The sequence below is a fragment of the Mus pahari genome, chromosome 9 (assembly GCF_900095145.1).
Source record: "Mus pahari chromosome 9, PAHARI_EIJ_v1.1, whole genome shotgun sequence".
In the NCBI taxonomy this organism is placed as follows: domain Eukaryota; kingdom Metazoa; phylum Chordata; class Mammalia; order Rodentia; family Muridae; genus Mus; species Mus pahari.
Window position 1 is genome coordinate 34,363,719 of NC_034598.1, and position 14,943 is coordinate 34,378,661.

At 47.4% G+C, this 14,943-nt stretch overlaps 1 protein-coding gene across 8 annotated transcripts in view; it reads left to right on the top strand.

Moving 5' to 3' along the window:
- The window catches only part of Rhobtb1 (Rho related BTB domain containing 1), a 132,584-nt gene extending 122,021 nt beyond the window's left edge, over nt 1-10,563 (top strand). For 4 of the 8 annotated variants that reach the window (XM_029542623.1, XM_029542624.1, XM_029542625.1 and 1 more), the window contains 3 exons: nt 4,570-4,658; nt 7,732-7,837; nt 8,306-10,563. In XM_029542623.1, the coding sequence (XP_029398483.1) occupies nt 4,570-4,658; nt 7,732-7,837; nt 8,306-8,475 (365 nt within the window). In that variant the 3' untranslated portion in view covers nt 8,476-10,563. The remainder of the gene's footprint in view (nt 1-4,569; nt 4,659-7,731; nt 7,838-8,305) is intronic. The other 4 variants (XM_029542626.1, XM_029542628.1, XM_029542627.1 and 1 more) reach the window with 2 other exon arrangements.
- Nucleotides 10,564-14,943: the final 4,380 nt, after the last annotated feature.

Consider the following 14,943-nt stretch of genomic DNA (forward strand, 5'->3'; position numbering starts at 1 on the left):
CAGAGTGAGTTCCAGGGCAGCCAGGGCTACACAGAGAAACCCTGTCTCGAAAAAAAACAAAAAAACAAAAAAAAAAACCAGAAATGTGAGTTCCAACCCAGGTAACTACCTATGTGTTACACAAGTATTTGTCCTTCCAAGATACACTGGATTATTTTAATAGACAATTATTTTAATACACAACTCGGAGCCGGATACCTTGAACCTGGTCCGTACTCAGTGTCAGGGTGGCCGTGTTTTTATGATAAAGATTAAACCTGACACTAATAACATGGAGTTGATTTCTTCATATAAGATTTCTTTTTGAAGTGACCCAGAGAAGGCTTCCATGTGAACATATTCCAGACCTCTCACGTGGCGACATAAAATCCTGTTGGTACTGATCTAAATACCTCCCCGACACAGCTCCTACAGTCACCTACGGTACTTGATGTGCAGAGTCTAGGCAAAGCATTTAGACTTTCAGTCCTCAATCTGTGGGTCAAGACCCCGTTAGCAAATCTCTAGCTCCGAATCTATTTACATGTTGATGGTGGTGTTACATGTGTTTAATCCCAGCTCTTGGAATGCAGACTTATAATATATATTATTATATGTTATTATGTAATTTATTATATTATATATCACAAATGTATTATTTTATAAATATATTTTTATTTTTCATATGTAAAACTTATAAAACATTTTTACAAATATATTAATATACTAGTAACATATTATAAGTCATATATTATATAATATAGAACATATATTACATACACACACACACACACACACACACACACATATATTGACACAGAATGACCAAGAATAGAGGATCAGAATCAGTTCCCCCAGGGTCCCATCTTGGCCCTTTTGCTTTCTGGCTAAGTGGGTCAATATACAATATGCATTATATATATAATATATAATACATATTATATGTTATATGATATATATGGTGATCCTGGATCCTGTCCTGTTGACAGTCAAGGTTAACCATCACACCTGCTGTTACTTAGGAAGTCCAGAGGACCTCTCTGGGAAATTTAGCTTTAAGTGCTTCTGTGTATCCACCCAGCTGAGGAAGGCTCTATCAAAGAAAGTACCAGCTTGTGCAAGCAAGCATGTGGGCTCAGGAACACAGAGCAGGTAGGAGGCAGGCATGCCTGGACAGCGTAGGCACACCTCAGAGACAGCCGTGTCAGCCCCAGGCCACCGTAGCATGAAATTCTTGGTATCTCAGTGAATGTCAAACTTATGTTTACACCAAGCAGCAGTCTGTTAAATGTGAAGCAGCCTACCTCTAGAAAATGGAGAAACTTTCACCAAAATAATAATAATAATAATAATAATAATAATAATAATAATATTAATATGCTTTAGAAAATTAAGATAAAACCAAGCCACGATGGAAGCTTCATGCCTATGTCCTGATACATGTAGTTGATTAAGGGTTAAAGGTGGTCACAGTAGCTGAGGCAGCTTTTTCTGACCAGATAACATCAACGTTTGGCTCACCAGCCGATCCTTCTTTTCACAGAAGATCGCTTGGTAGTATGGGGACCCTGTTAGATGGTGACTTTCCCTCAGTAGAATGACTGTCAAAATGGAAGTCAGCATTTCCAAACGCTTCCAGTTCTTCTGTGTGTTTTTCCATGTATGTGCGTACGCTTGCACGTGTAGGAATAGCCGCACCTGTGTGTAGGTGCTCATACACGGGTGTGCTCAGGTATGTGGAAGCCCAAAGCTGACATCAGACGCCTTCCTCGATCATTCTCCACTTTACTTATTCAGGTAGGATCTCTTGCTGAACCTGGGTCTCAGTGGAACTAGGCAGCTTGCCCCAGGGAGCTCCGCCTCCAGTTGTTCAGATCACAGGCAGCCACCACCACACAGCCTGGCTCCCGGAGCGTTCTGGGGATCCAAATCCTGATTCTCATGCCAATCTGATGGAAAGGGTTTTGACTGAGTTACCTTCCAGCCCCCCTCACTCATTTGCCAGAGAGTTTATAGATAATATTCAAAGTCTGGTGTCTTTGCAACCGTGTGCAGTGCAATCACTCTGCCTTTGGGATTGTAAGTCAAATAAGCCCGCCCTTCCTTAAGCTGCTCTTGGTCAGAGTGCTTCATTACAACAACAAAAGTGATGCTCCGACGCTGCTCCGGGCATCGTGCAGCCAGACACTCTTCCCTCCTATTTTGACAGTCCTTTTAGGGATCTTAGGGAAACAGGGTCTCAAGACTCATGTAGGAAATAAGATCCACTTTAACCTAAAGCCAACAGCTGCCTCAGTCCCCAGCATGATGGCTGGGCCATCCTTTGAGACTTTGCAACCAGCCAGGAGGATGTCTCCCTAGCTGTGCAGGCCCCGGATGGTACCTCCTTCAGCACAAGGCTGTTGCGTTCATGCCGAAGGGCTCACAGAGCTTTCCCCAGTGACCTCAGCTGGAACTTCCATGCGATTTGTTATAGCTCCCCATTGGCTCTTACAGTGTTAACCTCCATTCATCTATTTCAGTGACGGTGTCTTCCCTTCAACCCCACAAACCAGCTTCTGCTGGCTTGTCTCAGCTTTTGTAGAACTGAAGGGAGTTAGCCTTGCTCTGGGTTGATCTTCTATCCAGACCTGTAAGGTTTCCTCCAGATACCAACAAAGCTATCCCTGTGTATGGCACTGGCAAGACCCTCTTCACAATTGGCAGGCTAGCTTTTGGGACTGTCCTGGATTTTTATATACCTTCCTTACTAAATTATTTATTTATGTGTGTTGGTGTTTTGCTTGCATATATGTCTCTGTGAGGGTGAGTGCCAGATCCCCTGGAACTGGAGTTACAGACAGTTGTGAGCTGCCATGTGGGTGCTGGGACTTGAACTCGGGACCTCTGGAAGAGCAGCCAGTGTTCTTAACATCTCCAGCCCTTCCTTACTAAACTTAATCATCATTTCTATCTTTAGAGTTAAAAGGAAAGGGCTTCCTTTCTCTCACTTGAACCTTTGGAAACTGTGGTAAGCCATATCAAGGGACTGGAAGGCTTAAGGAGAGAGAGAGAGAGAGAGAGAGAGAGAGAGAGAGAGAGATTAACCAGGAAGTATAAGCCAGTGGGGCAGTCAGGATACATACAATATTTATTAAGTTCACCATGTTATATAGGTCAGTAACAATCATATTTCATCATTTAATAACAATTAAAAACTTTGAAATAGTGTAGGGATTACCAGAATGGGGCACAGAGGCACCAAGTAAGTCCACACAATTGAGAAAACAGTGAACTGGCCCGAGGCTGGATGAACACAACTTTTAAATTCATCATCATCATCAGCAGCAGCAGCAGCAGCAGCAGCAGCAGCAGCAGCAGCATTTGCAATTGGAGTAAACAGAAATGCAAACCGAAAGTGGCCAGCCCGCAGTGTAGGGAGCCACCGCAGCACCCCTGATGCTGTCATGATCAAAAGCTGGAAACTGCTACACCAAAACGTCCCCCACCCATGCTAACCCGGGGCTGGAGACTACCCAAGCAGAGGCAACAAGAAGTCACCCAAGTCTCAGAACCGGAGCGGGGTGCAAGCTCTTACGCAGACACCGCTCTCTCAAACTGGAGGTTTATTACTTAGGACCAGTATTCCTCTCCATCTTTATAATCCAAAAGCTTTTTTTGTTTGTTTGTTTTTCGAGACAGGGTTTCTCTGTGTAGCCCTGGCTGTCCTGGAACTCACTNTGTAGACCAGGCTGGCCTCGAACTCAGAAATCCGCCTGCCTCTGCCTCCCAAGTGCTGGGATTAAAGGCATGCGCCACCACGTCCGGCTTATATCCCCAATTTTTAATTCCCCAAGGAGACTTGGTCCTCTGTCATTTGATCTTTGAAGATACACTTACACTGTGACTGGAGTCATAGGATCCTATAGACTTCCAGAAACCATGCTATCTAGTAGAACCATCTTCCAGCAATGAGTATGTTCTGTGTCTGCACATTCCAAAGTGGTAGGCATGTGTGGCTACTGAGCACTTAACAGGGCTGGTGTGGCCAATGAGGGAAATATTAATTATCTGCATTTAAATAGTCACATAGAACCCATGACTATCATCCTAGGCAGGGTCGAGAAGGTCTGGAGGATTCGGAGGATTCGGAGGATTCTAGAAGCACAGACCCGAACCCTCTAGAATGGTGATTTTCAATCTTCCTAACACTGTGACCTTTACCTATAGTTCTTGTTATAGAGACCCCGCCATCATAAAATTATTTCATTGCCACTTCATAACTGTAATTCTGATAAATATAACGATTCGTAATGTGAATATCTGATATAAAGGATATCTGATATGTGACACACACACACACACACACACACACACACACACACACACCCCACAGGGGCTGAGACCCACAGGTTGAGAAAGAACAGCTGGCTTAGAGCCCGAAGTGCCTTGCTTGGAGCCTGAATCGGCCCTGGATTCATTTGCAGTGTCAGTCCAGAACTGTGTCCTTCACCTCCCGTCTTTCGCTAGAGGTCCCAGACCAGCCCCTGCAGGTCAGGCGGCTGGCTTGGGGTGGGCAATGTAACCCTGTCCTGCCCTCTCTTCCCCCAGAGCAGCACGCTGTCCAGGAGCTCACCAAGGCCGCGGTCAGTGGTGTGAGCATCGATGGTGAAGTTCTCTCCTACTTGGAGCTGGCGCAGGTAAGTATGAGGTCCTTTGTTTTCTGTCTCAGGCGTGTCCCGTGAGCCCACTTTCACGCTGACAAAACATCCCACTGTCACATCACCCAAATAAAACATGCCACAGAGGTGCGCCCGAACGCCGAGGAGACCAGAGAATTTTACATTTCAGGTAACATTCCATACTCTCCAGAAAGAGCAGGAACCTCCCCCCTCCAATACCTACCTCACCCTCCTGAGACAGCGGGTTTTATACACAAGAGAACAACATCCAGCTTAGGGGGAAAAATCTTGCCTTTTCCTTCTTTGATTCTTGGCCAAGAATTTGGCCAAGACAGGTGGATTTCTGAGTTAGAGGCCAGCCTGGTATACCTAGTGAATTCCAGGACAGCCAGGAGTGCACAGAGAAACCCTGTCTTGAAAAACCAAAAAAAAAAAAAAAAATATTTTGGCCAAGAGCAATAAGTTTCTAGAACATTCCGTAAAGTTTTTGTACGTTGCCCCCACTCCCGAAAATGAACAGTTTGCTGAAGCTCCACTGGAGTTCTCTAAGATCAGGTTTGTTAGTATCAGGGTCCATGATCCCTACACAAACTTCATCCATGCATGTGCATAGATGGGTGTCTTAGTCAGGGTTTTACTGCTGTGAACAGACACCATGACCAAGGCAACTCAAAAACAGCATTTAGTTGGGACTAGCTTACAGGTTCAGAGGTTCAGTCCATTATCATCAAGGCAGGAACATGGCAGCATCCAGGCAGGCATGGTGCAGGAGGAGCTGAGAGTTCTACATTGTCATCTGAAGGCTGCTAATGGAAGACTCACTTCCAGGCAGCTAGGATGAGGGTCTTAAAGCCCACACCACAGTGACACACCTACTCTAACAGGGCCATACCTTCTAATAGTGTCACTCCCTGGGCTGAGCATACACATACAAACCATCACAACGTATGCACACATACTCACACACACACCTCTTCTGGAGAAAGGTAATGTCCAACTAAAGCCTTGGGCACAAAGATAAACTCTGCCTCCGTCTCCTCATCCACAAGACGCGAAAAAGGCAACCTGTGACCTCCCAACCTTACAAACACTGCAGAGTGCATAGGCAGAATGATCCAGTCCCAGCATAGACAGCCATTTACACTCTGGGGACAGGGGATATGAAATAAGTTCTGAACACATGTGTGTATGTGCGTGTGCATGTAAGTGTGTACGTATGCATACTGCATAAGTGCATTTTCCTTTCTGCCTGTGGAGTTTGGGTTTCTTTGTTCGGGGCTGTGCTAACTAAGTCTTAGTTAGTTATGGACATTTTCCAATCACAGAGGAGGAGATGACCTCAGAAAGGGGACAGTGGAAGAATAGCAGGTGTTGCTCAGCCCAGCCAAGTGTGGCCATAGGCGATCGCTCCATTCATGGGGAGGAGGTAGACTGGGACTTGGAACGGCCAAGTCCCTCTGGCTTGACACTTGACGAGAGTACTTGTTGTGTGATCCCAAGTCCCTCAAAGATCTCCAAGCAACAGATTCTCTACATTAAAAAGCAAGTGAGAGAAATAGACATGGACACAGATGGAAACCCACTCAATAAGGACCAATCACACACTGCAGTAAGAACCCCAAGGCTTCATCAGAACTAGCTGTCCGAAATTTGATTCTCTCCATAAGCACCCTGCATAGAAGAAATTGGAATGACTCAGAATGCCCTACTGGACAATTCACTGGGAGTAAAGATGTGACATTTGCTGTCTTCCCTCCTGGCTTCTCCCCATCTGCCTACACACCCATGCCAGGCTGTGGTATGATTACTAAACCCGTACAAACCCTGGCAGGAAGTGACTATGATGCCTGTATCTTAGCCCATCTTTTAGCCTTTAACCCAGAGAGGGTTTCAGTTAGCAGAACCCTGATCCTTTGCCATTGCTGACTTCCATAGTGTAAATTCCCCCCACTGCGGCCGCTCTGAACGCCAAAGACTGAGTCACTAAGCTCAAGTCGGGGAAGCAAGTCATGCAGCCAGTTCTCTGAGCTAGTGCAGAACTGCCACACACATCCACCAACGCCCACCCAGTACCCCACTGCCCCAATCCTAAACTCAGACTCAAACTAAACACTCAGAGAAGCTGGAAGGACCAGCCTGCAACCATCTCCATGATTGGGGTTATGGGTTCTGTCTCCTCGGGGTGGCTTTCACAAGATGAATAGCCAAGCATCAGAAGAACCGAGCTGGCTTTCCCAAGTTCCCCATTAGCCGAAGAAACACACAGGATTCATGAAGCAGGGCAAGGGTACCCTGCCAGATCAGAGGAGACATGGGGGAGTGGACCATCTGGTTTGGGGACACCAGCTGTCACTTCCCCAGGCTCAGAAAAGCTGGGTGGTGTATTCAGATTCCCCCCACCTCACCCAGATGCCCCCTCTTACACAACCAGAGGGCAGGTACAGGGCAGCCGCTGCACACTGCCTTCTCCTCTTTCCATCTTTGGCCCCGGGCAAGCTGAGCTCTGACATGTGACACGGAGTATTCCATTGCTAAGGCTCCGTAAACAGAGATGACATCGTTTCTATCTGCTGCTGGCTGGTACCGTCCAGAGGGCACACATGGTCACCTACCACCAGAAGGGCCAGGGGGCAGGCTGGGCAGGAGACCCAGGCATACTTGAAACTTTCCGTGTGATATGGGGTTTATTTTGGGGACCATCTATCTCAGGAGGGAGCAAGGGAGGGTACATGAACTCTGTACGTGGCCGACATAAGAGCTACAGTCTAAGTCAAACCCTTGAGGTCTCAATAAGAGCTTTCCCGTATTACAGGCCTTTATCTTCCTCTACCCCCTATCTCACCCTCATAATGTTTCTAGTTTCTTTGTAGGCTTGCTATAATTTTGTAACATTTATTGGTCACAGGTATATGCACACATGTGTGCACATATGTATGTGTATATGCTACAGCATGCCTTTGGAGGTCAGGTGAATTGCAGGGGGTCGGGTCAGTTATCAGGCTTGACTGCAAGCACCTTGACCTGCTGAGCCATAGTATTGGCCCATTGCCTCACTTCAGAGCCTGACCCCAATCTGGTCCCCTTCCTGCAGTTTCACAATGCCAACCAGCTAGCCGCCTGGTGTTTGCATCACATCTGCACCAACTACAACAGCGTCTGTTCCAAGTTCCGCAAGGAAATCAAATCCAAGTCAGCAGGTAAGAGCATGCCTGCAAGCTCCCTGCCATCCATCCCTTGCTCCCTCTAAATAAACCCCTTGGGAGGGGCCAGGCTCAGGGGTCAGTTCCCTTTGAGTGTGCAGAAGTCACACATTCAAGTGACATGACCCAGAGAACTTTCGGTTGGGGGATCTCTTTGCAGGATGTCCTACTTAGAGAAGAAGGGAGTGGGATTGAGGGGACCCCACTGCAGGGCATGCCAAAATAAGGCCTCCCCTCATTTAGGGATGCACAGCCAGGGTCTAACTCTGGATAAAAATCAAGCGGCTTGGGGTCTGTGTGCCTCGTACAGATTCTACACGTTAGACTTTAGTCTCAGCATCTGTGGGCAGCCATGCCAGCTTGCTGGGAGGTTTACAAATGGCAAAAAACAGGACTGTGTTAGCATCTAGGAGAGTCTTCGGGCAGCAGGAATCACAGGCAGTGTCTCTTCTCCCCTTCCCCCAGACAACCAGGAGTACTTTGAGCGGCACCGCTGGCCCCCTGTGTGGTACCTGAAGGAGGAAGACCACTATCAGCGAGTGAAGAGGGAACGAGAGAAAGAGGACCTGGCGCTGAACAAGCACCATTCGAGGAGAAAGTGGTGTTTCTGGCATTCGTCCCCAGCTGTCGCCTGAGGAGGAGGAGGAGGAAGAGAGGGGACTGTCACCCGCTAAGGGCCACCTCCATGGTTGACCACTCTACTATAAAAACCAGTCTCCTTAGCCATTGCGCAGTTGGGTCTGGGGCCCTGGCTTTGTCACTCGTGTTCTTTAATCTCCACCAGGATCAAAGCACAAGCCCTGCCACCAACGAGCAGGGACATAAAAGGAAAGCTGAGTGACATTCCCAAGTTCTTCAACCAGAATGTCTTCCCCCACCCCTTGGTTAGGAAGCTACTACACTTTAGTCCGTTACTTTGTTCCTTTTGATACAAAGAAAAAAACAACAGAACCCAGCTTTTCGTGTCTCAGATTCCAGATTGGAGACCTATTTTTCTATGGACTCTTGTACTTCGCTGAGGTGTGACAATACTGTGTGTTACTTTATTTTATAGGCCGCACATTGACCACGAAGTCGCCCCCATGACTCTCTCAGCCCACGTGACCACCAAGCGTCACTCATGATTACAGAGTTATCCTTTCGTTGTGAGGTAAAGGGTTGAGCTGAAGAGGCCTGAAGTATTCAAGCTGAAAGCGCTTAATCTTTGTTCTGATGAGCAATGTTGGTATAATTACCTATTTACAAGATTTCCTTTTTAAGTGCTAGTAATTACATGGTTATCCGTGCCATATAGCTGCAGTGAGGGCAAATAGCCTACTGTTGAAGAGATCTAGATTCAAAGAGGATAATCCTCCCACTCACTACAAGGGCTTATTCCACCCCAATCCTATCAGGGGCATGAATGACTGCCGGACCTGGGTCCCTACGATGCCATTCGGGTCCTACCATTGGATAACTATGTCAGGGTTGGTGACTTAAAGTGTTCTGTGGTTTTGCTGTGCCTCCACTAGCAAACCCTCCCGGGGCCTGAACAGAGATAAGGGAAAGGGAAAAGGCTCAACCCACTGTCTTCGGGTCCCATCACCTCGGCCTCACACCTGAGGCCAACTTCACTTCGTAAGACAAGTTGTTTTGCTTTGGCTTTTTGTTTTTGGTTTTTGTTTTTTTTTTTTAAACTCTTCCCAGGGAAAATTCAGGTCACCACTAAAGTAGGCCATGGCAGACCACCTGCTTCTCCAAGCGGTCTTACCACAGAGCCTGTGAAAGCACAAAGCTAGGGGCCAGGTCCTGCCTTCTCCAAGCAGGGAAAGGAGCCAAATCCTAAGCGAGTGGGGAATGGTGCTATTACGTGGTAGTCCCGACCCCGGGTCCCTTGGGAAGATCAGTGTTAGAACAGAACTTGCAAAGCAGAGGAGCACTCAAACGGCATCCACATCATTGCCTCTCTGCAGATAAAATGTTACAGTATACACACGTGTGCACACACACACAATCACCAGAGAGTCACAGCTCCACACCTACCACGGGATGTCGTGTGCTGGACACTGGGGCCCATCCTGTTGAGAGGTCACCTTACTGATGCTAAGGGCTATTGATCTTTGTTTGTTTGTTTGTTTGTTTGTTTTTGTTTAAGGGAGGGAGTTTCTGAAGACAGGAAAGAGACAGTTGAGTCCAAACTCCAAATGCCATATGGATTTGGTAATCTGTGTAGACCACAGGCAGGCGTTTTGTTTCTGGCATGGCCACATACCAGATACAAGAGCTTAGAAAGACCCAGGAAGGCATCACCCTCTCGTGGCAGAGAGGGAGCCGCAGGGGAGGGGGCGGGGCGGGGGGCGAGCTGAGAAAGCCTTCCCCCTTAACTTTGTTAATAGGGCAAATGGCTGACGGAAGGAGAAGGTGGGTGGAAGGAGAGGGTACATGTCAAGCCTTGGGGAGAAGGAACATATAGCCACCTAGAGCTTCTGTTTTCAGTGAGTAGTCCTAGTTGAACTTCAACAACCAAAGCTCCATCCGATTGTACTCTTGCCAAAACACAACAGACACATACCCGAACATGGGGCGAAAGCAATAATATCCTCTCATGTTCTTCACGGCTGCTGGAACCAAGTGGCTGGTTCATTTGGTTGACACTGATCCGCCTTTAACCACGATGGTTCGTTTTGTGTTTTGTTTTTTTATTTCACAGAAAGCAAATAAAATTGTTTAGCTATAAAAAAAAAAAAATGCCTCTACTTTTGTGTAAAATCCTCACGTGTATTTTACTAGCGTTTTGAAAGCTACCAGCCCCCAAAGGTGTTGCACCCTTGGAGCCTGTTGAACCACCAAAGGGTGAATGACTGCCATTTGTGCTTAGCTATTTTCAGCAGAGATTCCCAACATGTAGATGGGGCATGTGCCCCTTGGCTCTATCTTGGACAATACCATGGGTCACTTGGTCTTGAGGAATGAAGACCATAACATCTCCGTTCTGTTGGGATGGTTGCAATGGGAGTTTTGAAAATCTTGATGGCAAATATAAAAGGTCTCTACTGGTAGGCCCTTGAGGAAGTTCTTCAAATGCAAGTCTGAGAAAGACTCTGGAAGGTGCTATGTATAACATCTAGATGTCATGAGATCTTACGGAGGGGCTGAGTTCTTTGTAATTGCATGGGAAAAGAGTCTGGCTCAGGGGTGTGGAGCCTGAGAAGTCTGGGAACATGTTGCCAGCATCTGCGGACACCTGGGGAGAGTCAGTCACCCAGCTATATCACAACATGGCAGAGAATCCTGTGAGACATGTCAGTTCAGGACTCTTCCCCCACCCCCGGAAAGCCTCCAGTCTCGCCATGGGGACCTGACTTTTGTGGCACCCATGATCCGCAGTACTTGGTGCAGTGTCTGCCTTGATTCATCCTTCACCCATAACTGTATGTTCACTCTGCCCTTAAAACACGTAAGTGTCCTTAGATGGCATGAGTTTCATGCCATAAGCAGTATACAAACATGTTCCACAGCAAACGCCGTCTGTCCTCTGCTTCACCAACTCTCCTCTGGTTTGGAAATCCGGCGACATGGCAGTATATCCGGTCCATCCTTTGCTTTCTGCTGCCCCCTGCTAGATCACCCATTTCTATTCTGCTGGTTCTCCATATTACCATTCCGAACACATTTTCATGCAAAGCCAAGATGGCTGGCTATGGAGCATATGAGTTGCAGTACATTTTCCCATTGCACTGGCTGGCTTTGTGTGTCAACTTGACACAGGCTGGAGTTATCACAGAGAAAGGAACTTCAGTTGGGGAAGTGCATCCATGAAATCTAGCTGTGGGGCATTTTTTTCTCGGTTGGTGGTCAAGGGTGGGAGGGCCCTTGGTGGGTGGTGCCATCCCTGGGCTGGTAGTCTTGGGATCTGTAAGAGAGCAAGCTGAGCAAGCCAGGGGAAACAAGCCAGTAAAGAACATCCCTCCATGGCCTCTGCTTCAGCTCCTGCTTCCTGACCTGCTTGAGTTCCAGTCCTGACTTCCTTTGGTGATGAACAGCTATGTGGAAGTGTAAGCTGAATAAACCCTTCCCTCCCTAACTTGCTTCTTGGTCATGATGCACACGGTCATCATGGCCCTGACACCCATGTTCTTGCAGTTTCATTGATGCTACTTCTCAATTGGTCCAATTGGGTGAACGGATGCTGAGCTTCACCTCCATCTTCTTTCCCATTCCACTGGTAATGGGAATCCTGATCAATTCCCTCTCCCTCTCTACCTCCCTCCCTTCCTCCCTTCCTCCCTCCATCCCCCTACCCCTCCCCACCTGCATCAATCTCTGTAGTGATCCTTTCTACCCATGCCTTAAGATCAAAATCCAAACAGGATAAGGATTCCAGGTCCCTTCCCTCGCTAGACATAACCAATCACAAGCTCCTGAGCAGGTGGACCTACATGGAAAGACTGGCTTTGATGAGAAAAGTCCTGGCCTACCCCTGCTCCAAGACAACATGATTCAGCAGATGCTGACCGGCTCTGACCCAGCCAGGTGACAGGCTGTCCTCTGAACAAGCAAGGAGAGAAACTAGGTTTAGCTTCCTGCCACCTGAGAAGCTTAAATGGGTTTTCCTGACAGTGCATGTTATGAGCTATAAGGATGAGTTATTTGGTCCTGTCTGGCCTTGCTTTTTTTAGGTCACCTCACCCTCATAAAAGAAAAATAAATAAAAAAAACTTTCCGATAGTCCCTTGGATACTAAGATTCCTGGTTTCCTGGCTTTGAAGGATTCCGCAGCTTTTAATCCATTCACAATACACACGGGTATCCAAACAGCATCTTGCACACCGTTAATCTGTGCAATCGCAATTTTTATTTGCCAGTGATACCTTGGAGCTCAGGGGAAATAATTCCCTGGGGAGCTTGTCCACACACACTGCAAACTGCCTTCATGACACATAGCTCAAGAAAAGGTAACCTGCCTCTACTGCAGATCGTTCACACTGCCTTGCAAATCCTCCATAGTCTGCAGGAAAAAGAAAAAAAACAACAACCAAAAAAAAAAAAAAAAAAAGGAAAACTTCCCTTTCTCCTAGTACTCTGTCCCACGTGGTAAATACCACCACTTATATGGATGAAGGGGCTTGGGACGCTGATCCCTAAGTCGGTCATGCCCCAGTGGTCATGCCCCAGTTGAATGCCTTGACCCCATCCGCACCACCACCAAGATACCCCTTCACCTTAAACCTCTGTGTGATTTCTAAGTGGAAAAACAGCTGAAATATTTAATTCTCAGAATAAAGGCTTGCACAAAAGAAAGAGAGGAGAGAAAGAGAAGGTGGGAGGGAAGAGGAGGGGAGGGGAGATGGCATGGAAGAGGAGGGGGAAATGGAGGCAATGGGGAGGGGAAAATAAGAGGAGGGGAGGGAAAGGGAGTGGCGGGGAGTGGCTGGGGAAATCACTGTGTCCTGTCTCCCAGCAATGCCAGGCAATGCTAGCATTGCCTGACGTCTGCTTACAGAGCCAGGGTGGTTAGACTTCCGGTATGCTAATTACAATGAGTTTCCTTGGTGTTCTTCCCCTTTCGGGCAAATGCTTCATTCCTGGACCCAACTGCTTGGGCCAAGGCTGCATACTTTGGCTCCGCCCTCCCAGTGCCCAAAAGATAAAAGGCAGCACCATCTTAACCAGATATTTGAAGTACATTACAGCCATGCACCAAGGTAAGAGCCTTGAGTTTGTCTTTCCGATTTCACAGTGTTTTCTTACGCAGACCCTGAGATGAAGGCTCACATGGAAAGGATTTACTTAGGAAATGCCCTTGGAATGTGAATAGAAGGGAGGGATAAGAACCGAGGGGTGGGGGTCGGGGGAGGGGTTGAGGGTGGGGAGGAGTCCCACTCAACTGGTCTCAAGGATACTGGGGAAGCAGACTACCAAGTCACCTTTGCCAAATACTGGGCGGTGCTGGAGGGCAGCGAATGAAGGTAGGCTCTCTCAGGTGGGAGAATTAGGAGAGTGGCCCCAAGAGCACACAGCAATGAGCCTTGGGTATACCGGCTCAAAAGAGCAGTTCTCAACCCATGGGTTGAGATCCCTTTGGGGGTCGCTTATCAAATACCTTACATATCAAGTATTTACATTACGACTCATAACAGTAGCAGAATCACAGTTATGCAGGAGCCATGAAGTAAAGTGCTTCAGCACCACCACAACATCAGGAACTGTCAGTCACAGTGTTGGGAAAGTTGAGAACCACTGTCTTTTTTTCTTTCTTAACATTTATTTATTTTATATATGTGTGTACACTGTTGCTGTCTTCAGACACACTGGAAGAGGGCATCAGATCCCATTACAGATGGTTGTGAGCTACAATGTGGTTGCTGGGATTTGAACTCAGGTCCTCTGGAAGTGCTCCTAACCACAGAGACACTTCTCCAGCCAAATGAGCATGGGGACAGAGAAAGGGGTGTCAGGAAGATCCAAGGACATCTGAAAGGGCTCAGTCACCTTTACAGCATCATCTTTATTCTGGGGTCCCAGACTATTCCATACACTCTGTCTCCTTTGAAACTTGTGTTGAATTTTGTTGAACTTGTTGAAATTTGAATGCCATAGCGCTGGCATTTGGAAGTAAGACATACTATAGGTCACACGCAAGGAATCAGTTCTCCCTCGGAACAAGTTTAGATACAAAAATCAAACCTGCTCCTCAAATTCTGTCTCCTCCCACACATGGCCTCTTGGCCCTTCCAACTTTTCCCATGAGTCACTGAAAAATCATGAGGCCTTCTATAGCTGTAGTACCCAATCTTGGATGTCCCAGACCTCAGAATCATGAGGCAAATAAACATCTGTCTGTTTGCTTGCTGGCTGGCTGGCTGGCTGGCTGGCTGGCTGGCTGGCTGGCTGGCTTCGGGTACTTTGTCTAAGCAACAGAGCACTGACCAAGGCAGAAGAGCCACATTGACAGAGATACCGAGTGCTGAGGAATAACTACAGGTGAAGAAAACTCATCCCGGACTGGAGAGATGGCTCAGCAGTGAAGAGCACTGACTGCTCTTCCAGAGGTCCTGAGTTCAATTCCCAGCAACCACATGGTGGCTCACAACCATCTGTAATGGGATCTGATGCCCTCTTCT